Source organism: Hipposideros armiger, unplaced genomic scaffold, assembly GCF_001890085.2.
Source record: "Hipposideros armiger isolate ML-2016 unplaced genomic scaffold, ASM189008v1 scaffold_63, whole genome shotgun sequence".
Classification (NCBI taxonomy): Eukaryota; Metazoa; Chordata; class Mammalia; order Chiroptera; family Hipposideridae; genus Hipposideros; species Hipposideros armiger.
The window spans coordinates 593331-616796 of record NW_017731413.1 but is presented as its reverse complement, the minus strand read 5'-3'; the positions used below and the strand labels follow the sequence as shown (position 1 = coordinate 616796).

At 35.1% G+C, this 23466-nt stretch overlaps 1 protein-coding gene across 9 annotated transcripts in view; it reads left to right on the top strand.

Annotated features, from left to right (window-relative positions):
- SCYL2 (SCY1 like pseudokinase 2) overlaps window positions 1-23466 on the top strand; it is a 58170-nt gene that overhangs the window by 21621 nt on the left and 13083 nt on the right. For 5 of the 9 annotated variants that reach the window (XM_019641722.1, XM_019641729.1, XM_019641723.1 and 2 more), the window contains exons 3-12: window positions 504-661; window positions 4731-4875; window positions 11574-11723; window positions 12850-13071; window positions 13511-13627; window positions 14219-14344; window positions 15301-15477; window positions 16975-16986; window positions 17098-17220; window positions 20799-20912. In XM_019641722.1, the coding sequence (XP_019497267.1) occupies window positions 504-661; window positions 4731-4875; window positions 11574-11723; window positions 12850-13071; window positions 13511-13627; window positions 14219-14344; window positions 15301-15477; window positions 16975-16986; window positions 17098-17220; window positions 20799-20912 (1344 nt within the window). The remainder of the gene's footprint in view (window positions 1-503; window positions 662-4730; window positions 4876-11573; window positions 11724-12849; window positions 13072-13510; window positions 13628-14218; window positions 14345-15300; window positions 15478-16974; window positions 16987-17097; window positions 17221-20798; window positions 20913-23466) is intronic. The other 4 variants (XM_019641726.1, XM_019641727.1, XM_019641728.1 and 1 more) reach the window with 2 other exon arrangements.

Below are 23466 nucleotides of genomic sequence, written 5' to 3'. Positions count from 1 at the left end.
GACTCATGGCAGCCCAGCTCCAGGTTGAGCTGTTGTTCAGCATCTTAGCTGTGGAGGGCAGTGTCACTGGCCCTCATATGTGGGATCCGAACCGAGGCCCTCTGGCTTCTCAAGCCAGCTCTTAACCAACGCGCCACTTGGCCGGCCCCCCTTTGAGTTTTTAAACATTTCAACTCTCATTTGAATTCTGGTTATATAAGAGATTACTAAATAGGGGACAATACATTATACACAGTTTATGTGTACCTCTAATACAGCTTTCAGAGATGGAGATTTTCCTACGTTCTCCTTAGATGAGGGCTCTGGGTCTCATACCTTGGAAAATATTGAGATTTACTAGTCACGAAGAAACCAGCTGTTCAATATCAGGAAAGTATTATAATGGTGCTAAAATTTCCATGGCATTAGTTTTTAGTTATTTGTAGACTATTGTGACACTTAAATACATTTTTATTACTTTCACATATTCTTGATTAAAATTAGTTACACAATTCTTTTATTAGGAAGTGGCTGTTTTTGTCTTTGACAAAAAGCTGATTGACAAATATCAAAAATTTGAAAAGGATCAAATCATCGATTCTCTAAAACGAGGAGTCCAACAATTAACTCGACTGCGACACCCTCGACTTCTTACTGTCCAGCATCCTTTAGAAGAATCCAGGTAAATTTTTATAAAAGCTTACTTAAGAGACTTCCTGAACAAATAGTTGAAGATAACTTTCCATATGAAATCTGTTTATGTAGTACACTGTCTGTGAAAAACTCTTATAAACTGAGTGTTGTTGAGTTCCTATGGATTAGTTATTTCCCTAAAATGTATTTGCATATTCTATGTATATGTCTATTTTTGAAATACTGACTAAAGCTTTCTTCACGTTTGTCATGAGTCTGCTTATTCTGTGCTCGGCACTACAATACTCAAACTGGACGATTCAAGAGAAGTATAGAATCCAGGCCCTGCCTGAAAGTAGCTCTCTTTGTGAATTTGCCAGAATTTCTTGTCCCCTTTTCATTGATTCACTGTTTGGGGGTTATTTTTGTGTGTATTCCAGATGCTGCTCTAGACAGTTAACCTTCTGCTATGCCCAGCATGTCAGTCCATAGCCCTCAGTTACTCTACCATCTATTTTCCTCAAGGATGAGCTTAGGAAATGTTGCTGAGAATGACAAGAAAATGAAATTTATGTTGTGTAATCTTAACTGCAGTGCTTTTAATGTGCCACAGATATCCTAGCTACATAAACCTTTTCCACATTACTCATAACCCCTAATTTATTCCTTTCTTCCTTCCTCCTTAGCAGACTGCATTCCCTCTTAATTCAGAAGATATTAACCAAATGGTTTGCCACTTGTGTTGTGTGGACCCTAGGATTTTAAGGATAGGGGAGGAATAGCAAGGTGGAGAAACAGGGTAGGGTTCCAGACTTTCCATTTCTCTTCAAACAGAGGACAGTTTTCCTTTTTCTATTTTATATATTGAATTTCTGCATAATTCTTACTTTGGGATCTTCAATAACCTACTGCCACTACCCCCTACCCCTAAAGGCACAAGATCTTTTCTTTCAGCCTAAAAGAATAAAACCTAATATTTACCATGTGAAAAGCTGTACTAAATGCTTTATATTTGTTTGTTCTCACAATTAGATAAAAGAACTGAGGGACAGAGACATTACTTAAGCCACATAGTTATGATACCCTGATTCTGAGCCCATGTTTGTTGTCCCCCACTGCGCCATGCTGTGCCTACCCAGAAATATGTTCGTATGTCTCTTGTAATATAATTTTTATTGCCCTTTTCATGAATAAACCCAGAAGAAGACTATAGTTGTTGTCTGTGAGGTAGCACTCACTTTTTGTTGTGATCCCTCTGTCCCTAAATTGTGTTTGCCACGCTTGTCCTGAGCTTCCTGACTCCATATTTGTTTGTGCTACTTCTCCGAAGTGTTTACCATCAGGGCCTATAGTGTCACCTATCAGAATGCTACCCGTCTTACTTATTTTAACTTGTATTGACATGTCGTATATTTCAACATTACATTTTAAGTCTCTTAAATGAGTGGAGAAGGATGAATGTTTTATGTTTTTCTCTGTCCCTGCAGCTTCTGTTATGGTGTATTAAATATTATAGAACTAGGGATTTATGGCAATCCTGAAGAAAGACAATTCAGAGATTACTTTAATGCTTTTTATTGTTAGGTTGTATAAATTACAGTAGCATTGATAGAAATAGGAACACTTTAGGGAAGGAAAAAAATAACTTCCAATTTTTAATGAATTAATAAAACAGAGATGACACTGGAATTATCCAAAAGAAATGTGCTATGGGAAGGTAAATCCAGATCAAATCCCAGAGTTGGTGATGTATATGGGGGTAAGTAATACAGAGGAGGTCATTAAAACCATGAAAAAACGAATTTTTCAAGAGCATTAGTAGAAAGCAGAGTACTGAGCACAGAACTTGAATTGCAGAGGGGGAGGAAGAGCTAGGGGAAAAACTGGAGGGACCATTGTCATGTGGCAGGAGAAAAATTGGCAGCATGTCCTGGAACCCAAAGTTGGGAAGAAAGGACCCACTAACACTGGGGACCACCGAATAAAAAAGAAAATAAGGACCCAAAGAATCCGTTACATTTGACTAGTGAGAAGCTGTTCTTAGTATTCAGTAATTTCAGTAGCATGGCAGCTTGGAAGCTAGAAAGCAGATATAAAGGAGCCCAGCAGCAAAGATGTTATGTGAGTAAAGCCCCATAGGAAGAACTCAGAGGAACTTTTAGGAGGATAGTTGAATCACTAAATATTCTGATAAAAGTTCAGGGACATTAGATCATTTGTGTGAGATGAACTTTTTTTTTTTTTTGTAAGAAATTAGGTAATAGTTGAGTAGTGGGTAAAGGGAATGAGAGGCTAAATAAGAGGGCTGTGAAGGAGAAAGATCTTGAGTCTTAAAAAAATAAAAAGAGCAAGGTTAAACTATGCTATGTGACTTTACACTGTGAGTGTATAAAGACTTGGGTTTTTTATTTTTTCCTGCAGCTTATGACGTAAGAAAGTAAAAGAAACCTGTGATGGTTACTACAGGGTTAATAAATAAAGGTTTGCTCAGTAAAAGGTAGTAGATAGAGGTGGTAGTTATTGTTGAGGCTGTTGGGGGAAAGAAAGGAATCAAGTATAGTCAGGACGAATACTTGGAATGTGTTGAATAAAGATACTGGGAAGCTAGATTTGGTGGAGGTGGTAAAAGGGTAGGAGATACGTGGTTAGTACGCCCCTGTGGCTGAGGGAGGTCATCCTTGAGAGGATATAGCCCTTCTGATGTGTGACTGTAATGATGATGAAAATGAATATTCATGAAAGATAAAGCCTTTGAACTTGAAGAATAATCATATGGATGTTGGTGTGACCAAGGGTGATTTTGGAGTCAAGACAGAGGGGAGAAAAAAAAAGTTGCTAAAATAAACAAGTCCTGGGAATCGTAGGACACTGTAGAAAAGACTTAAAGACTATTTGGGCAATTTTCCTCCAGTAGTTCAGCAAATGAAAGTCTCATGTCCACTGTGTTAATGAGCTTAGTGTGGGAGTAGAGAACAAGATAGCATCTCTGATGAGGATGGAGCAGGCAGGACTGTGTGACTCTCTCTCAGCCTGAGCAGTTCTGTCTTTATAAGTGGGCTCAAGGCAAAAGGAAAGTTACTCAGGTGTTGTAGACAGATGAAACAGCAAAGGCCATACTTACCATTATACTCGTCGTTACTGTCCACGCTCAGAGGCTTGGTATAGTTTTGTTACTACAGTACCTTATAGTTCTCCATCGCCAGAGCCTAAGCCCACGGCATAACATTGAGTCTCAGACACTCGGTAATTTTAATAGCAATAATAAGCATTTGTTGTTTACATCCTAGTCATTGTACTGTGTACTTTTACATGCGTTATCTCATTTGGTCTTCACAATGACCCTTCAAGGTGGTCTTTTATCACCGTTTTACAGATGAGCAAAGCGAGGCTCAGAGCCATAGTGTCCAGCATGTCAAGGAATAGGGATGCTGGAACTTGAAGTTGGGTATTTGTTTGTCTTCAGAGTCTGAGCTCTTGATGATTACTTTATAAAGCTGTTGAATGTTAATGTCTTAACATTTTCTGAATTTCTAAATATTCTTATACATCAAAGAGCAGTAATTTAAAAAATTTTAAATCATGATATCTTTCAAAGTGATATATAAAACAGATAAAGCTGCTGTGATTGAACTTGGTTTTGGGGACCTGGAGTTATTCCCTGTCCCTCTTCCTGACCCCTCTTGTTCCAGAGGCATCTGTGGGAAGTCTACAGGTTCCTTTGAGATATTCTGAAAATTATATCCTTACAAATAAGGATAATATCATAGGCATTATGTAACAGTATTTTAAGTTAATTCATTTGTTTTCCATAAAGAATATCAGTCATTCAGAGAACACAGTTGAAATAATGTTTTATTCCCTGACCTTTTAAATTTTAAAAAATGTATCACAACTGTTAAAAACACTTTGTTTAAAAGGCTGTTTAGTGATTTATCCAGTGTAATTCATATACAAAGCTTCCTGAGTTCTGTTTAAGTGTGTTATGTTAATGCTGAAAATAAATCTAAAAGTTTACCTTCTTCTTGATAGTTTAATAGGACCACTTATATTTTATGTATATTTGATTTTGATAATATAGAAAAAATGATAGTAAATAACTTTTTTTTCTTTTTAAACAGGGATTGCTTGGCATTTTGTACAGAACCAGTTTTTGCTAGTTTAGCCAATGTTTTAGGTAACTGGGAAAATCTACCTTCCTCTGTGTCTCCAGACATTAAGGATTATAAACTTTATGATGTAGAAACCAAATATGGTTTGCTTCAGGTATGTATTTTTATTCATCTCGTGAAAGAGTTTTTTCCTTCAAAATTGTTTCAAAATTGTTTTGGGCTATTTCAAACTTATTAGCTATATAAACTACTTGATGTAGTTTGGATCTTTTTAGTGATTTAAAAATTATTTCTGTGTTCTAGAATTTTTCTGTAGTCTATTTCTAGGCTTAAATTATATTTCAATTGTATGAAACAAAGTATTCATACAATTGGTAACCTTTGGAGAAAGTCACTGTTAACTAGTGGATGGCGCAGTTCCTTTTTGATTTTTTTTGACTTGTGAATGTATTTCATAAACAAAACATTAAATTGAAATGATAAAGTACTTAATAAAAAATTATATCTTTAAAGAAATTATTTATTAGGTATAAGGAGCCTTTTCATATATGTTCACTTTTTCTGATTTTCTTTTCCCTGCATAGCAAAATATTTTCAACTTTATATAGAGTCATTTATACAGTAGATTCTTACTTCCTTGGGGACAGAGATCATTTATTTATTTATTTATTATTTTTATTTCTTCATTTTTTTTTAAGGGACTGCCCACATGACGCAGGCACTGCTCTCAGGCCCCATCACTTGCCCCTGTGGCCATAGCTGGGCAAGGTTACTAGGTGATTTGTAGTCTCAATAAGTAGAGAATTCTTTTTGTTGTTGTTGTTTTTTAAAGATTTTTATTGGGGAATTGGGGGATGGGGACAGACAAGTTGCTGTCCTTTTGTTCTTCAGTCTAGTTGTGGAGGACGTTGCTTCACTGGCACAAGTTGGCACCATCATTGCGCTCTTCCCGGGAGAGGCAGATCAGTTGATGGCTTCTTTTTTTTTTTTTTTTTTTTTAATTGGGGGAATTGGGGGAATGGGAACAGTGCTGGGGAATTGGGGGAAGGGGAACAGACAAGTTGCTGTCCTTTTGTTCTTCAGTCTAGTTGTGGAGGACGTTGCTTCACTGGCACAAGTTGGCACCATCATTGCGCTCTTCCCAGGTGAGGCAGATCAGTCGCCGGCTTCTGGACGGCCGCTCACTGCGGCTGCTGGCTGCTGGCTACATACGGTAGCCCATGGCAACCCACTGCCACAGGGACTGCAGCCTACGCCGTCGCCGGCGACTCATGGCAGCCCAGCTCCAGGTTGAGCTGTTGTTCAGCATCTTAGCTGTGGAGGTCAGTGTCACTGGCCCTCATATGTGGGATCCGAACCGGGGCCCTCTGGCATCCCAAGCGAGTTCTTAACCATCGCGCCACTCGGCCGGCCCAGTTGATGGCTTCTTGACGGCAGCTCACGGTGACTGCTGGCCGCTCACGCTGGCTGCTGGCTACACATGGTAGCCCATGGCAACCCACTGCAGCAGGGGCTGCAGCCCACGCCATCGCCGGGCAGTGTCACTGGCCCTCATATGTGGGATCCAAACCGGGGCCCTCTGGCATCCCAAGCCAGTTCTTAACTAATGCGCCACTTGGCCGGCCCAAATCATTTATTTTTTAATAGCTTTATTAAGGTATAATTAATTGCCATACAATAAACATCACATATTTGAAACACACAGCTTTATAAGTTTATAAATTATCACCACAGTCAAAATAATGCACATATCCATGACCCCCCCAGAGTTTCCTCATACCTGTTATAGTCTCTCCCCCCTGCTCTTTGCTATGTTCCTATCTGTCGTCCTAGGAAACCACTGACCTGCTTTCTGTCACTATGTATTGGTTTGTATTTTCTAGAATTTTATAAATGGAATCATACCCTATGTACTCCTTTTTGTCCTGGCTTCTTTTAATCAACTGAATTATTTTGAGATTCATCCATGTTATTCTGTGTATCAGTACTTTTTATTGCTGAAAAGTAACCCATTGTATGCATAGACCTTAGTTTGTTTATCCATTTACCTGTTGATGGTCATTTGGCTTATTTCCAGTTTTTGACTATTGCAAATAAAGCTGCTATAAAAGTTCATGTACAAGTTTTTGTATGGACATATACTTTCATTTCTTCTGGTTAAATACCTAGGAGTGAAATGACAAACTGTTTTCCAAAGCGGTAGTACCATTTTCCATTCCCACCGTAGTATATGAGAGTTCCTTTTTTTTTCAGTCTTTGCCATAATGTGGTATGGTGTTGGTCTTTTCAATTTTAGCCATTCTAGTAGATGTGCAGTGGTATCTTGGAGTTTTAATTTGCATTTCCCTGATGAATAATGATGTTGCACACCTTTTCATATGCTTTTTTGCCATCTAAATATCTTTGTTGGTGAAATGTCTGTTCAGATCTTTTGCCCACTTTTTGAATGGGTCATTTGTTTTCCATTATTGAGTTTTGAGATTTCTCTGTACTTGTGTATTGTGATCACAAGTCCTTTCTCAGATACATCATTTACAAATATTTTTCCCAAGTCTGTGGCTTACCTTATTCTCTTAACAGTATGTATTTTTTAATTGTGGTAAAATATATATAACATAAATTTGACTCTTAACCATTTTTAAGTGTACAGGTCAGTGGCATAAAATACATTCACAATGTTGGCTACCATCACCACCACCCATCTCAGAACTCATTCACCTTGCAAAACTGAAGCTGTACCCACTGAACACTAACTCCCATACACCCTTTTCCATTCCCCAGTCTCTGGAAACCACTATTCTGCTTTCTGTCTCTATGAACCGGACTACTTTAGGCACCTCATATGAATGGAATGATACAGTATTTTTCCTTTTGTGATTGGTTTATTTCACTTAGCATAATGTTCTCAAGGTTCATCCATGTTGTAGTATGTGTCAGAATTTCTGTTCTTTTTAAGGCTGAATATTATTTCATTGTATTTACAACATTATATTAGTTCATCATTTGTGGATGGTCAGTTGGGTTGTTTCTACTTTTTGGCTATTTTGAGTAATACTGCTATGAACATGAGTGGACAAATATCTCTTCGAGACTCGGCGTTCAATTCTTTTGGGGATATACCCAGAAGTAGAATTGCTGGATCATATGGTAATTCTATTTTTAATTTTTTGAGGAACCAGCATACTGTTTTCCACAGTGGCTGCACCATTTTACAGTTCTACCAGTAATGCAGAAGGGCTCTAATTTTTCCACATCCTCACCACCATTTGTTATTTTCTGGTTTTTGATAGTAGCCACCCTAATGGGAGAGTTGTGGTTTTGGTTTGCATTTGCTTAATGGTTAGTGAATTCGAGCATCTTTTCATATATGTACTGGCCATACATATAACCTCTTTGGAGAACTGTCTATTCAAGTCATTTGCCCATTTTTGAAGCAAGATTGTTTGGTGTTTGGTTGTTGGGTTGTAGGAGTCCTTTGTATATTCTAGATGGATGTTAACCTCTTATCAGATACATGAGTTGCAAATGTTTTTTCCTTTTCTGTTGATAATTGTCCTTTTGATGCAGTTTTTTATTTTGATATATGCAATTTATATACACGTGTGCATATATATATATATATATATATATATATATATATGTTTTGTTGTTGTTGTTTTTCTTAGCTCGGCCATCCTGCTACCTATTGGTAGTGCAGTGGCAGCTCAGCTTAGGCCCATGTGGGAATCGAACTGGCAACCTTGTTGCTCAGAGCTCACACTCTTGAGCAAGCTCTTAACTAACTGAGCCACTTTCTTTTGTTGCCTGTGTGTTTAGTGTTATAGCCAAGAAATCATGGGGCTTTCCCTTATGTTTTCTTCTAAGAATTTTATAGTTTTAGGTCTTATGTTTAAGTCTTTGATCCATTTTGAATTAATTTTTATATATGATTTAAGGTAAGGGTCCAACTTCATTCTTTTGCTTGTGGACATACAATTTTCCAAGCATCCATTGTTGAAATTTCTGTTCTTTCCCCATTGATCTCTCTTGATACCTTTGTTGAAAACCATTTGACAATATATAGTAAAGTTTGTTTCTGGGTTTCCTGTTCTGTTCCACTGGTCTAAATGTCTGTCTTTCTGTCAGTACTATACTGGAGCTTTGTAGTAAGCATCTGAACATTTTTTCCCCTCAACCATACGATGGTTCCAAAGATTAACTGAGATAATTAGATAAAAGCACCTACCAAATTGGTGCCTGAAATGTACAATAAACATGAATAAAGTTTTTTTTCTTATAAAGTTAGGAAAAGTTTTCTAGGCTTGAAAAACCTTGCATATTTCATGAATTATATTTAAGAAATAAGCATTTTTAAAAATGTGAATCTTAAATAAATTTCATGTTCACATGTGTTAGAACTAGATAGAGAACCTTCATTTGAAAAATATTATTAAACTTCTAGTTGCTTATTGTACTAGTCACTGAGGATAAATATTCAGGCAATTAGAAGTAGCAGGTTGTATCGCAGGGAGTGGTGAAAAATGAAAATGAAAAGATAGAAAAAGGCCTTGTTGGTGATGGGGAACACTGAAGAATTTTAAACAGGCTAATGACCTGCTCTAATGTACGTTTTAGGGCTACCATTCTAGAGAATGGAATTTTGCGGTAGTGAAAACATATGGGAAACAATCCCTATTACATATGGGGTTATTTTCCAGATCAAATGTGTAAATTTATAAGTGCTTAGCATAGTGCTTACATGCAAAAAATAGAATGAAAGTTTTTTTGAAAAGTCTCAAAGTCATAGGAAGGACTAGAGGTACAGAGTGAAGTTATGTGGAGGTAGAATGGACCGTAGTGACGGACTGTGTGGATGGGAGTTGAGTGGTGTGGAGTCTGATGGGATTCCCGCATTTATAGATATACTGTCATTTGTAATAATTCACCAGCTGGGACCTATACAGGTGCAGTAACTTGCTCAAAGATGCAAGGCCAGTAAGTGATGAAGTGGGGACAGGAATCCAAATATCTTTTAACATAGTACTCTTTACACTCTTTTACTGTTGACTTGCCTTCGTATTGAAAACTATAAGGGATGTTTTTAGAGAATTTATTCTCATATTTGTTCATTAAGCAAATATTTATTGGTCAGCTTTATGTCTGGCACAGTCCTGGGTGCTGAAGTTATGGCAGTGAACAAAACAGACACAGATTCCTGCCTTTTGGACTTATAGTCTCATGGGGGAAGAAAGACAATAAGTAAATAGATAGGGGATTTGCACTTTTGATTGGGGTAGTCAGGAAATGTATCACTGAAAAGGAGGATATTTGAATAAAGACCGAGTAAAGCAAGCCATGTAGACACCTGAGGAGAGAATGATCTTGGCAGAGAGAACAGCAAGTGCAAGGTCCTTGAGACAGACTCATACATGACATGTTCAAGGAACAGTGAAATACCTGGAGTGGTGCAGAACAGCAAACAAGAAGATGAGCAGTGGGAGATAAGGTCTTAATGAGCGGTTAGGTCCTGTTAGGCCCTCAAGGCCAGAGAACTACTTTGGATTTTACTCTGAGAGAAAGGAAAAACCTTTGGAAGGTTTGAGCAAAAAAGTGACATCGTCTGGGTAATGTTTTAAAGGAATTACTCTAGCTGCTGTATTGAGAATTCAACTATGTAGCAAAGTAAGAGCAGAAAGCAAAGAGGTGAGGTAGATGGCGCTAACAGTGATACAGGCCAGAGATGATCATGGTCCAGGGTAGAGAAAGTGCCTAAGACAGGATCCAATTCTAAGTATATTTTGATAGTGGTGTTATTGGGATTTGTGGATGGATATGCTATACAAGAAAAATAAAAAAATAGAATGATGCAAGATGACTCAGGTTTTTTTGCCAAACAACTGGAAAAAATGAAGTGGCCATTAACTTACATGGGAAAGACTACAGGAGGAAAGAATTTAATTGGTAGGGAAGTTCAGCTTTAGATTCTTCTAAGATCGAGGTGCTTATAAAACTCAAGGGCAGAGAAGTTAAGAAGGCAGCCAGATATTTAATTAATTCTAGACTTGAGAACAGAGGCCCAAGCTGGAGGTGTTTGGGAGTAAGAAACATATAGATGGTAGTCAAAGCTAGGAGAACACTGAGAAAGAGCAGTTGGAAAACTCAGAGGTCCACACATTGAGTCCAGGAGGTGAGGGTCGGGGGAGGGACCAGCAAAATCAACCAGTGACCAGTGGGGTGGGAGGAAAATCAGGGAGATTGGTGTCCTGGAAGTCAGAGAGCATTAATTAGTTTGCCAAAATCTCCTGGAAACAGAAATCCAGTCTTCATTTTTAGTTAGTAAATCACATGGTAATCTTAAACAAATATAAAAATTACCAAATACTAATCCAATGTGAGAATGAGTGAGCAGCAGTTAGTGTTTGAAAACTGAGCTCAATACTATTTAGAAATACGCAATTTCAATGTGAAGTGTAAGTATGTAGAAATATTAAGAATTAGAAGCCGACAGACAAAGGCATCTCTGATATTTACTATTTGTAACTCAGAAACCAAAGTTTCCCTCACTTTTCAAACTCAGGAGCTGAATGAATTTGGGTGGCAGAGTGCTTTTATATTTTCTTTTGCTTATGTGCATATAGGAAAGAACTTAATGAATAGTTGTACTCTGGTTTTATCACTGGGTTTTTCCTGCTTAGGCTTTGATTGTCCTGGCAACTGAGAGTATCTATACTTTCGCGTTTATGATGAAGTTTGTTACCTGACATGTAAAAAATCTTTTATTGGGAGAAGCAGCAATTATGATTTATGAGACATTTTATTATTGTAATTGAAATGAGTTTAATGTAAAAATGACTCCCCCCCCCCCACTTACAGGTTTCTGAAGGATTGTCATTTTTGCATAGCAGTGTGAAAATGGTTCATGGAAATGTTACACCTGAAAATATAATTTTGAATAAAAGTGGAGCCTGGAAAATAATGGGCTTTGATTTTTGTGTATCATCAACCAATCCTTCTGAACAAGAGGTAATGAAGGTTTTAGTGTTCTAATTTTTAAGACTGTGGAAATTGGTGATTGCACCTGGAATAGAGAATTTATAGGCTTCATAAATGTGAAGAAATAGTCTGCGTGGTACAATGGTATGTTTAAATGTATAGAAAATTTCTGATGTTCATTGTCCCTAAGAGTATTCTTCAGCTCATTAATTCCACAGTGGTTAATATTACTTGAGAAAAGGATGCAAGAATTAAATTTGAGAACTATTGTGTTAAGTGGTTTTTTTTTCCCCCCTCAGCATGTCAAATACACAGACAAACATTGTGAATCTCGAGAAGCATTTCCCCAACTTACTGGCCACAGAATCTTCTTTAGGGAGCATGATAACAACAATAAAACACTAATTGATAATAATAGCTAACAAGTGAGGTATAGAAATAATGCAGATGAGTAAATTAGGTTCATAGAATAGGATCACCTGCCTCACTTTAGGCAGGTGGTAAGCGGTAGAGCTAGGATTTGAATCCAGCCTTTCTGGTTTCAGAGCACCTGTTACTTGGTGATTATGATTCTTGCCTATTTATACTTAGGAAACCACTGCAATATTTCAGACTTTTACTATATGTAAGGGACCTTGTTAAAGGGACCTTGTTTTGTTCTGAGATTGATTTGTAATTTAAATAAACATTTTTAAGGGAAGCAGAAAGAATTTGTATTGGTGAGTATATATTATGGGTCAGACACTGTGCTAGGTCTGTTTTCCATACATTCGTTTAATCTTATAACAACCTCTTGAGCATATTAACTAAATCATGTAGCTAATTAAAGAACAAGATTTCAAACAGTAATCTATTTGAGCCTATAAAACTTTAAGGCTGTGTATCATAACATAGCAGACCTTTCCATATTCATATTGTATCTTATAGTGATAATTTGCCTAGAGTTCCAGTAATCTCAAAGTCATGAGAGTTCTTATTCTTATCTCTCAATTTGTTGCATGCATTTTCCAGAATTGGGGATTTGGGAATTTTAGAATTCAAAGTGGTGATAACATTTTTACTTGACTGAGTATGAGTTTAAAACCAGATTGTTGCTACTAAATAGTGGTTTGCTTTAATTTGAAATATTTAATCTGTGTAATCTTCTGTTTTATAGCCAAAGTTTCCTTGTAAAGAATGGGACCCAAATTTACCATCATTGTGTCTTCCAAATCCTGAATATTTGGCTCCTGAATACATACTTTCTGTGAGCTGTGAAACAGCCAGTGACATGTACTCTTTAGGAACTGTCATTTATGCTGTATTTAACAAAGGGAAACCTATATTTGAAGTTAACAAGCAAGATATTTACAAGAGTTTCAGTAGGCAGTTGGATCAGGTATTTCCCTTTAAATATTTGCTTGTATTCAAATGTATTAAATGTTTCTTTATTTTTTTCTACAGTGTGTTCAGAAAATTCTCTAAAATTAGATGAGTGTCTCCTATTTTAAGTTTTGCATAAAATCAACTTAAAAGTAATTCTATAATTAATGAGGATTAAAGTTTGTTACTACAACTTCAATCATGGCATTTATTTACTAGCGTAAATATTGAAATGATCTAAAATACTGGACATTTTGTTTTAGGAATAAGAAATTTCAGGTATTAAAAATAAGGTTTTTAATTATCTTGCAATAGTAGAATTAGCAATTTGTTTTAATCAAAAAAAGATTTTTGAGTAAATTTCAAAAATTACTTAAATGGAATATTTATAATATAAATTCATATGTTTTTAAATATTTTATATTCATATGTAGTATCATCTTTCTTTTGAATAGTTGAGTCGTTTAGGATCCAGTTCACTCACAAATATACCTGAGGAAGTCCGTGAACACGTAAAACTACTGTTAAATGTAACTCCAACTGTAAGACCAGATGCGGATCAGATGACAAAGGTGAGGATACATGAATCCCTGACGTAGGTGGAGGGACAAAAAAAGTTATAGTAGATTCAGTGCTTCTGAAACAAGATTTAGTCAGATACAGTCCCCAGAAAGATCTATATTCTTGAATATATTAAATATTCATCTTCTTTTAATCTTAAACAGTAAAATAATTTATATAATTGCTCTGATATAAAATTAAGATTTCAAATAAACAGGAGTCCTAACAGTACCGTTGGGGATACAGAAATTTCTGCTCACCCCAAGATTTCAGAGTCTTCTAATTCACTCATAAGCATGGGTTTTAATCGATAAATGGTATTCCTTATTCCTTCAAGGTATTTTACTTAATCTTTCAATATTTTACTAGTTATGTAAAGAAAATGTTACTCCAGCCAACTCAAAAGGTACTGATTCTGAAAATTTGAACTTAAAACGAAAAATAATTTATTCTTTATTCTGACTTTTATAATTAGAACTTTTATGAAGTGGTCCTTAGCATTTTGCTAAATGTTACGAATATTTTTTCACCACAGTGTAACAGTTTCAGACATGAGAAGTACTTTAATATTTACCAAAATAATTATATTTCCCTGTTTTCAGATTCCCTTCTTTGATGATGTTGGTGCAGTAACACTGCAGTATTTTGATACCTTATTCCAAAGAGATAATCTTCAAAAATCACAGTTTTTCAAAGGACTGCCAAAGGTTCTACCAAAACTGCCCAAGGTTTGTTGTTCATCAATCTCTTACTATCGTCAGGATTTTAGAATTTTAAAGTTTACTTTGACTTACTGTGATAACCCTTCCAAAGAAATAAATATAACTTTTGCCTTAGGTGCATAATGACTATAAAAGACCGCAGACTGAAGCCAAAAGTTTAGTAGATCTTTTTTTCCATCGTCTAAAAATAATTAAATAGGATTAAAAATAAATTAGAAGGATACTACCTATGCAATGGCAGCACGTGGACATTAAATATCAGAAGAGAAGTCCGTAAGCTGACATTGTGGAGGTCACTTTCTCATCAGCAATTAAGGGAATACTTCTGTATTGATACTAGCCTCTCCAATTCCTTTAACTCTCCATCTCTGGCTTATTAAATCATGAGTGTAATACAGCCTAAAAAGTCTTTGTGAATGGTAAAGATAAGCCACTGGTTGGGAAACTAATAATTCCTGGTTACAAAAGTATCTCCACTGTTTAATCTATCAGATTCACTGATTATGTATTGCTTGTGTAGCCCTTTACTAGATGCTTTGGAGGATAAAGAGGAAACATATAATTTGACCTAGTTCTCAAGGCCCTTACAGTAAGTGTAGACAGGGTCAACATGCATGAAACAACAGTTAACAATACAGGACATGGTTTAAATTGTGTGGTATGAATCATAAATAATGAAGGAATTAAGAGGGAAAACATTGATGAAGACTAATTAGGGAAGATTTCCTAAAGACAAGGTGACTGTATGTCCCCTTTTATCTGTGACATTCCCAAGTTATGCCTTTTGTCCTGGCAGAATTAACAATAGCACCCCATTTTACTCTTAGAAGTGTCCCAGTTTCAACCGTAAGTTATATGGTCACCTGACCCAAAGGGATTGGAGATTTTAGACTGTAAATTCAATGTTAATACTAAAGATTTGAAATTAAGTTTAGTTTTATGAAAACGTTTTTGCCTTTCAGCGTGTCATTGTGCAGAGAATTTTGCCTTGTTTGACTTCAGAATTTGTAAACCCTGACATGGTACCTTTTGTTTTGCCCAATGTTCTACTGATTGCTGAAGAATGCACCAAAGAAGAATATATCAAATTAATTCTACCTGACCTTGGCCCTGTCTTTAAACAGCAGGAGCCAATCCAGGTATGTATATAGATATTTTTTCCTATTTATCTGCGGTTGTTCAGTGATGTTAGTCAATGATGTCTATCACTGAAAACAAAAGGAATCGGTATGCGACTTTTTAAAAATGGAGGTAAGTATAAGAGACTTTTCTTTCCCATCAGTCAGCTATTTTGCATATGCTTAAGTAACCCATTCCTACAATTACAATTGACTTTACCAAGTAAATGTCTGCAGCTCTTCATAAGTTATCTCAGAAAATTAACTGTAATGAGATTTTGCATGTGTTGTACTGTTCCCATTGGCCTTATTGAAAGTTATAGGTTTGGGGAAAAAATATTTACTTTTCTCCTACATTTTAAATTATTTCCTTTTATTTTGTTTTTGTTTGTTTTGTTTTTCAGGGCCTTTCATATGTAGATGGTTTATGCCAGTATTTTCTCTTTATTCTATTGTTAATGAATAGTTTTACCAGAAGAGGGAAAATGCTTACAGCACCCAGAACTAATATGTGTGTTTATTGTAAATGAAAAACATAATTAGTTTCTGATGTAGACTCTATTACAATATCTATTTGCCAGATTCAAGATAGTCTTGGATTTAAGAACAGCAGGGTCATATACCTGGGTTGGAATCTGGCCTTCTTTATCTCCTTACCAAAAGTGTGGCTTGAACAAGTCATTACTCTTGTAAAGCTTCCATTTCACTCATTTCCAAGATGGCACATAGTAAATATTACTTGTTCCTACTACTACATAGCAATAGCTTATTCATAAACTATCAGCTACCTGATGTCATGGTTTTATGACAGGCTGTTTGCATCCCTTCCCTTGAGAGGAGGGGAACAGATAGAAGTGGTGTTAAGACAAGTATTCCTATGGCTAAAGAAAGGGCAGGTGAGGGAACTGTAGGCCTTGAAGCAAAATTACCCAAACGTGGTCAGGAGGTCAAGAACGAGTCACATGCTCACTAAGCAGTGCATCAGCTGAAATAGTATCCGAAGGAGCCCATCATCTGAATGAGGACCGTTCTTTGGTACTCTTTTTTTCTCCCTAGTAGTCCAGCTGAAAATTCCTTCTGAATTTTTTTAACTGAGACTTGGCAAAACCAAATATTCTGCTCGAGCAGGAGCAGTTTGTTCTTCATAGTTTAGGTATGTGGTGGCAGCCAGGTCAAAGAACGAACGAGCAGGGACAATTGAAAATGTTTGTCTAGGTTTTTTCCTGACAGTCCTTTTCATTTCTCTGCCTTTTCTTCTCTTGAACCTTCATAGAAGCCGAGTGATGGCATTTACTTCTTCGGGCCATCTGACTTTGCTGCCCTCAGACTTCAATTTTCTGTTAGCCAATAGCTTTCCAGTAGTTGGTACTTGTGGGCGAGTGATGTATTACTGCAGATAAGTGAAAGTTAGGAAATTAGTCTTTATTTGAATGTTTAAGCTGAGAGCAGATGTTAAATATTGTGCTTCCAGAAATGTAAGAGACTTGATTTGTATGTTTTTGTCTTCCATGCCCTCAGGCTAGCAACATGGTGAGTGTCAAAATATCTGACTTATTCTTTAGAAGATACTTTAAATTTTGGCATATATGAAATCTGATAAAGATTCTGGACTTTAATACATTGTTCCCTTTTTCTACACAGATTTTGTTAATTTTTCTACAAAAAATGGATTTGCTACTAACCAAAACTCCTCCTGATGAGATAAAGAACAGTGTTCTCCCAATGGTTTACAGAGCATTAGAGGCTCCTTCCATTCAGATCCAGGTAGATTGTTTGATTTTCCCTTTAATGGTGATTTTGATTTTTTCTTTAAGGTAAAAGAAAAAAGTTAAAGTACATTTTGGGTTTGAGTCATAAAATCTTTTATATAAAACTCATTCGTATATATTAATCCATTGAGTTCTATTACTACACTGTTACTACATTGTACCCACTCTTAACTAATTTAAAGAATCAATTGACAGATACCTGTATTAATGAAGAACAATGATTCATTGCTTTTATTTATCAGAAATATACTATACTGGAAGATTTGATTTGTTATAGTTTGGATTATTATATACTTCTTAAATGAGTGATTAACATATGAATAAAAATGTCAAAGATATGATATATGTTCCTTTTTCTTATGAAAACATTAAGTAGGTTTTTCCCATATATATAATTTTCTTTCATGCTTGGTGAGTTAATCTTCTATTTAGAAATGTTGATCCTTTTGCATTGAAGTTAATTTGTGTAGCAGGTAGATAGGAAAGCAGACAGTAATTTAGTGTGAGCATTCCTAATGCATTTATAGTTAAGCTTTTGTGTCACAAAGGTGATGTTAAAACATGTACTTTGCCAAACTTTTAGTTTTGTAGCTTTGCTATTAAAACTTTGGTTCTAGGGCTTTTCTGTCTGGAAAAAAATTTGGATCGCTATTAAAAGCACAATTTAGATTAGTTTTCTTTTTTTACTTTGGAAAATAAATACTTATGTTAACATCTCGTTGTAAAAAATGGCTTCATATTTAAAAGTTTATAGTTCCTTTGCTATTATAGAAATTCTGTACTATAGTACAGATTATAGTAATGAAAAATGTAGAATTTTAGTTTTTAAAAGTTATTAACCAAAGTTTCCTTTTTAATGTGAACCCAAGACCACATGTATAAGGTCACTTTCTTGACTCATTTCAGTCTTTGTCTGCTGAGTTCTTTTGTTTATTCAAAGACGTGAGATTGGTCTTAAAATGGTTTTCCTTATAAAGGTCGTGCCTTCTCAAAAGTGAGGATGTGCTGCCTTTGTCCGAATGGCAAGGGATGAGTGTTGAAGGTGTGCTTCTGCTTTCAGCCCTTTCCAAAGGAGTTGTCTGTTACAGATTTTGAAACGTTCCCAGAGGCCCTGTGTAGCCAATCAGGTTTCATATTCAGTGAGATTAGGAAGGAGAGGGAAGGTTAGGTGAGATGAAAGGCCATTTTTCTTTCTAAGGGGATTGGTTTTGCCAATAAGTGTCAGCCAGGATTTTATGGAAATAGTTAATATATAATTCAGATTGATGTGTGCAACTTTGCAGAGTTATAGAAACCAACATTTCTGATATTATTCAACATAAGTGTTTAGGCACCAGTTCAACTAACTGGTATCAGCATTGCTTGGTGAGAATCTGATAAAGTATGTGTGTCCAAGCTTTGGGAGAATCCTAGAGCAAGAACAAGAAAAAAATCTTCCTCAAGCTTCATGCAGGTAGACGGCTAGAAAGTAACTTCTGAAATTCATTTTTCGAGTGATATTTTTAAAGTAGAATTTTGGATATATAACCATGGTCACCCCAATATATTTTAATATATAAAAAAAAGAAGTTTAGATATATTTAAGAGGCTAGAGAGAGTTTAGAACAACATTTGGAAAAGTACAAAGATGGTTTACAAAAGTTATGACCCTAAGAGGCATTAGTAGAAATATATCTATGAGCCAGATTTTTATATTATTTACCTTTAAAATTAAACATAGCAGCTATGTTCATTCTCCCCTCCCCACCACCAATTGTAGAGAAAGTATAAAATAGTCAGAAGTTCCTGAGCATGTGCTAATTGGACTTCCTTAAGTTTTTGTTTGTTTCAGCCTCATGTTCTCTGGTTCTTCATCTTATCTCCTCCTAGGGCTTCCCCTCCTTTTGCTAAGTGATTTAATCATAATACAACATTTGCTTCTTTGTAACCTAATGCTAGATTGTACAGCATTGTTTGTCCTCTCTCTCTCTCTCTCTCTCTCTCTCTCTCTCTCTCTCTCTATCTATCTATCTCTCTATCTCTCTATCTCTCATCAATTAATGACTGATCTTTCTGAAGGAGGTACCCTCTGGTAGCAGGAGCACAGTAGCTCACAGATTACTCACCCCCCATTGTTCATCTCCTCTCCCATCTGTGGAAAATGATCCCTTAAATGTAGCTTGTATTTTTTTTTAAGATTTTTATTAAAATATAGCTAACATACAATATTATATTAGTTTCAGGTATACACCATAGTTATTCAAATTTACATACCTCAAGAAGTGAGCCCCGTAAGTCCAGCAACATCTGACACTGTGCCACGCTATCACAATGTTATTGACTATGTTCCCCATGCTGTACATTACATCCCCTGACTTAACTTGTTTTATGCCTGGAAATTGTAGCTTGTTTTTCTTTATCCTCAGTGATGCCACCCACTTAATTATTATAGTTCTGAGTGGATATAACTCTCTTATACCTGCCTTTTGAAAATCTGGGAATAAATTAAAATAAATAAAATTCTTTCCAGTATTTTGATAACAGATTCTTACTAGTTAATTCATTTCTGTCTGCTAACTACAAATGAATGTCTGTCTTTAAGTTTACCACCTACTGTCAAGAACTCCTTCCCTGATACATATTTATGCTTCCATTTTCTTCAGTAATCCTTTCTCCTTTGCTTTGCTACCAGGATCAGTCTGTCCTTATAAGATATCTGAGATGTGTCTTCTTCAGCCAGTGAAGCTCTCAGCCGTTTTTTATTCTTTTCTTATTTAATCCCCCTAATCTCAGTCATCCTCCCTTTCTTTGTTATCCTCATTCAGACTTCCTTGTTCCAGTAATTCACACTGTGGCATGGCACTAGGTCAACAAGAAGGTTTCAAATAACTTTTTCCGGTTTCTGAGTTATACTTGCTTAAGTTTCAGAATTTGGAAGTACTTAAAAACATAAAGAAAATTAAAATCCCTCTCAGAGATGCCCACAGTTAACATTTGCAGGGACATCCTTGCAAGTCTTTTTTCCTAAGCCTGTAGACAGACACATGTACATAAACATTATAAAAATTGGAATTATGTAATAGTCTTACTGTTTTTCCCTAGCATTATTAAGCAATCTTAAAATACATTTTTAGAAATGTTTGTGTTATATTCCATCCTATGGGTATATGATGTAACGGCTAAGAAATCCCTTATTTAAGAGGAATAGTTTTACATAAATGTGGTCTTAATTTTTCCTCATTATGAAAGATAGCAAAACTTGTGTTCCTAAGTTTCCTATTTTTTTTTTAAAATAAATGAAGAATTATGTTAGGGAAAGAAATTAGGAATGCAACTAGGGAATTTGGTACAATATGCTAGTTTTATGACCTAGCATGATTTCTTCTGAGCCTGTTTCCTCATCTGTACAATTGAAAACTGATAAAAAGCTATTCTTTCAAATAGTTGTTGAAAGGATCAATTGATATAACATAAAAAGAAGTTTATTTCAAACTATAAGAAAAATTAGCCATGCAAATGCAAAATGTTTTTTAATAAAAGAGAGAAAGGGTGAGAATCTTTCCCGAAGATTGACCCAATTTATTTTCTTAATAGGAACTCTGTCTAAACATCATTCCAACCTTTGCAAATCTTATAGACTACCCCTCCATGAAAAATGCTTTGATACCAAGAATTAAAAACGCATGTCTACAAACATCTTCCCTTGCTGTAAGTAACTGCATATTAATTTTTGTTTTTCTTTCACTTCTCATTGGTTTAAATGATTTTCTTATTGTTTAACAACCCTTTATAATTTGTTCATATATTTTGTCTTGGCTATAGATATGTAACATATATATAGTGCTATGAAAGTGTGCAATAGCTATATGGTTTCCCCTGATATATAATTTTACAATAGTGTATCCCTGATCTTCCTGTCCCCTAACTTTGAGTACTTCAATAAAAAATTTGAGTAATTTCTTTTTCTTAATTCTTTCCTGCCTTAATTTACAATTTATTTTGTTGGTAGTTTTAAAATAATCGTGAGAGTTTAACTTGGTGTATAAGCCTAAAAACTTTTTGAAGGCTTCCTTAAGCTGCCTTTATTTTTAGTCATGTGTCTCTAATTTTTTAAAATTATTTGTCTACTTTCAAAAAAAGTAAAGGACACAATAAAACAATAAGTTAATAAGAATATAAATGGGGGGAAATAGTTGTACTCAAAAATCTAGGGTAAGGGTAGTTGCTTCCTTTGAATACAGAATTTTAATACTAAGTTACTTGGTAGTCAAGGAGGTAGAATAAATAACGTTCTCAGTATCTCATATTGGAGGCAAAAATGTTCCCAACCTTTTCTCTAACACTAACTAAATCATAAGAATTATCTCATTGATATTTCTTTCTAGAAGTAACATTGAATACTCTCCTCAAATAGCAGTTTTAGAAAAAGAGGGAGAAATGTCCCAACTTCCCCTGATCAATTCTTACATTGATGTTTGATAATGGGCACATTATTAAATTTGCATTTTGTAAAGATATTTCTTGGGAGAGCTCATCAATCTTTTTTTGGTGAAATGTGAATTTAAATAAAAATAAATATTTGTAGCTTAATAGAATTATAAGCAAAAGCAATTTAAATGTCATGATTTTCCTTTATAGTTATCTAATCCATTTTAGTTCATGTTTTGTTTTTTTGTGAGAAAGGCCAGTCTGACATGGGAAACAACACCAAAGAAGGAAAAAATATGATTATTTACTGAAATCAACATGTATCAAATGAAGTCAAGAAACTAAGTTCTTATTCTGACTCTGCTACTGATTATCCCTGTGCCCTTGGGCAAGTCGCTATACCTCTTTGAGTCTGTTTCTTCTTCAGCATTAAAAGAATTTGAAATGTAGTCCATTTCTCTGAAATTTTCTTATTTTATGATTAAATTTTCAAAATAGGGGGTAGTAATATACAATTTAAAATTCAGTTTTCAAAATACCCTTTCAAAAGTCACATAAGTCATACTATAGTCCACGGCAGCATACATTTTGTCCAAGTAGATGTTCTGCTTCAATTGAAAGTATGTTTGCAGAGTGAGGTGGGAGGCACAGAAACTTCCATGATCTGTATCATTGGCCAGATGTTATATCTGTTTGTAAGATACCAACTGAGTCCTTAAAGGCACACTGTATACAAGGAGTTACAATGAATGTAATATTTATTATAAAACACTAACTCTGGAATGGATTTGCATTTTATATACCACATTCAGTGCTCCTTACCTTCAGAGGCACAAATGTGAATCCTGAATTCCATTCATAGACATAGACCTCTAAGGTTTAAACATTCTAACTAGGAAATTCCAGAAATATGATTCATGAGTTAGAATTGTAAATAAAGAAAAAGTAAATTCTATGCAGAGTTAGGTAAAATGCTCCAAGAGTTCTTTCTATTTTTTCATGACTGACATGATGATATTTTGTAAATCATAAAAGAAAGTACAATTAAACTAGTATTTGTAGTTTCTTTTTGTGTGTATATATATATGACCCGTAAATATATATATAAAGAATGCAGCGATTCCTTTTATAGGACTGATTCTAAGAGTAAGTTAAGCCTTTAGATATCTTTTTGGGTGTATAGTATCCCTTGTGTTTGCATTTCAGAAAATATTTCCTCTTTCTTGCAGAAATACAGTGGGTTTTAAACTAAATTGTTTTCTGCTTTTCTTTGAAAACTGGAGTTTTATTGATATTATGTTCCTGGCTCAAAGTATTTTATCTTAATGAATTCCAGCCAAAAAAAATAGAGTGTGAAATATTTATCAAAATAGTCAAATGAATATAGGTAAAATTTTGATAAAGGAGCTCCTACATATCACATTTTAGTAACTGTATTAAAGATATATTTAGAAACAGAAAACTATGTAGGACAAATATAAATACTCTTCACATGTTGTTAAAACATTTTGTTTAAGAATGAATTGAACCTGAGTTAGAGAAAAGTACTGGAAGCCCAGTAAAATTGATTATTTGGTGGGAGAATGTAGATCTTTTTATAATTCAGATGTCCCTAAAGAAATGTCCTTGGTAAACATATAGTAAAGCTTCTCAAGTCCTAATCGCTTTATTTAAAATGATACAAATTGAAGTCATTCCTTACCTTTACTGTACTAATAAAAGCATCATAAATTCTTTCTGAAACAAGTCAGGAAAATTAGTATATATGTGAATTTCCTATATTAATAAATAATGAGAGCTTTTAAACCTTTTATTCTTGAGATTTTAACATCTA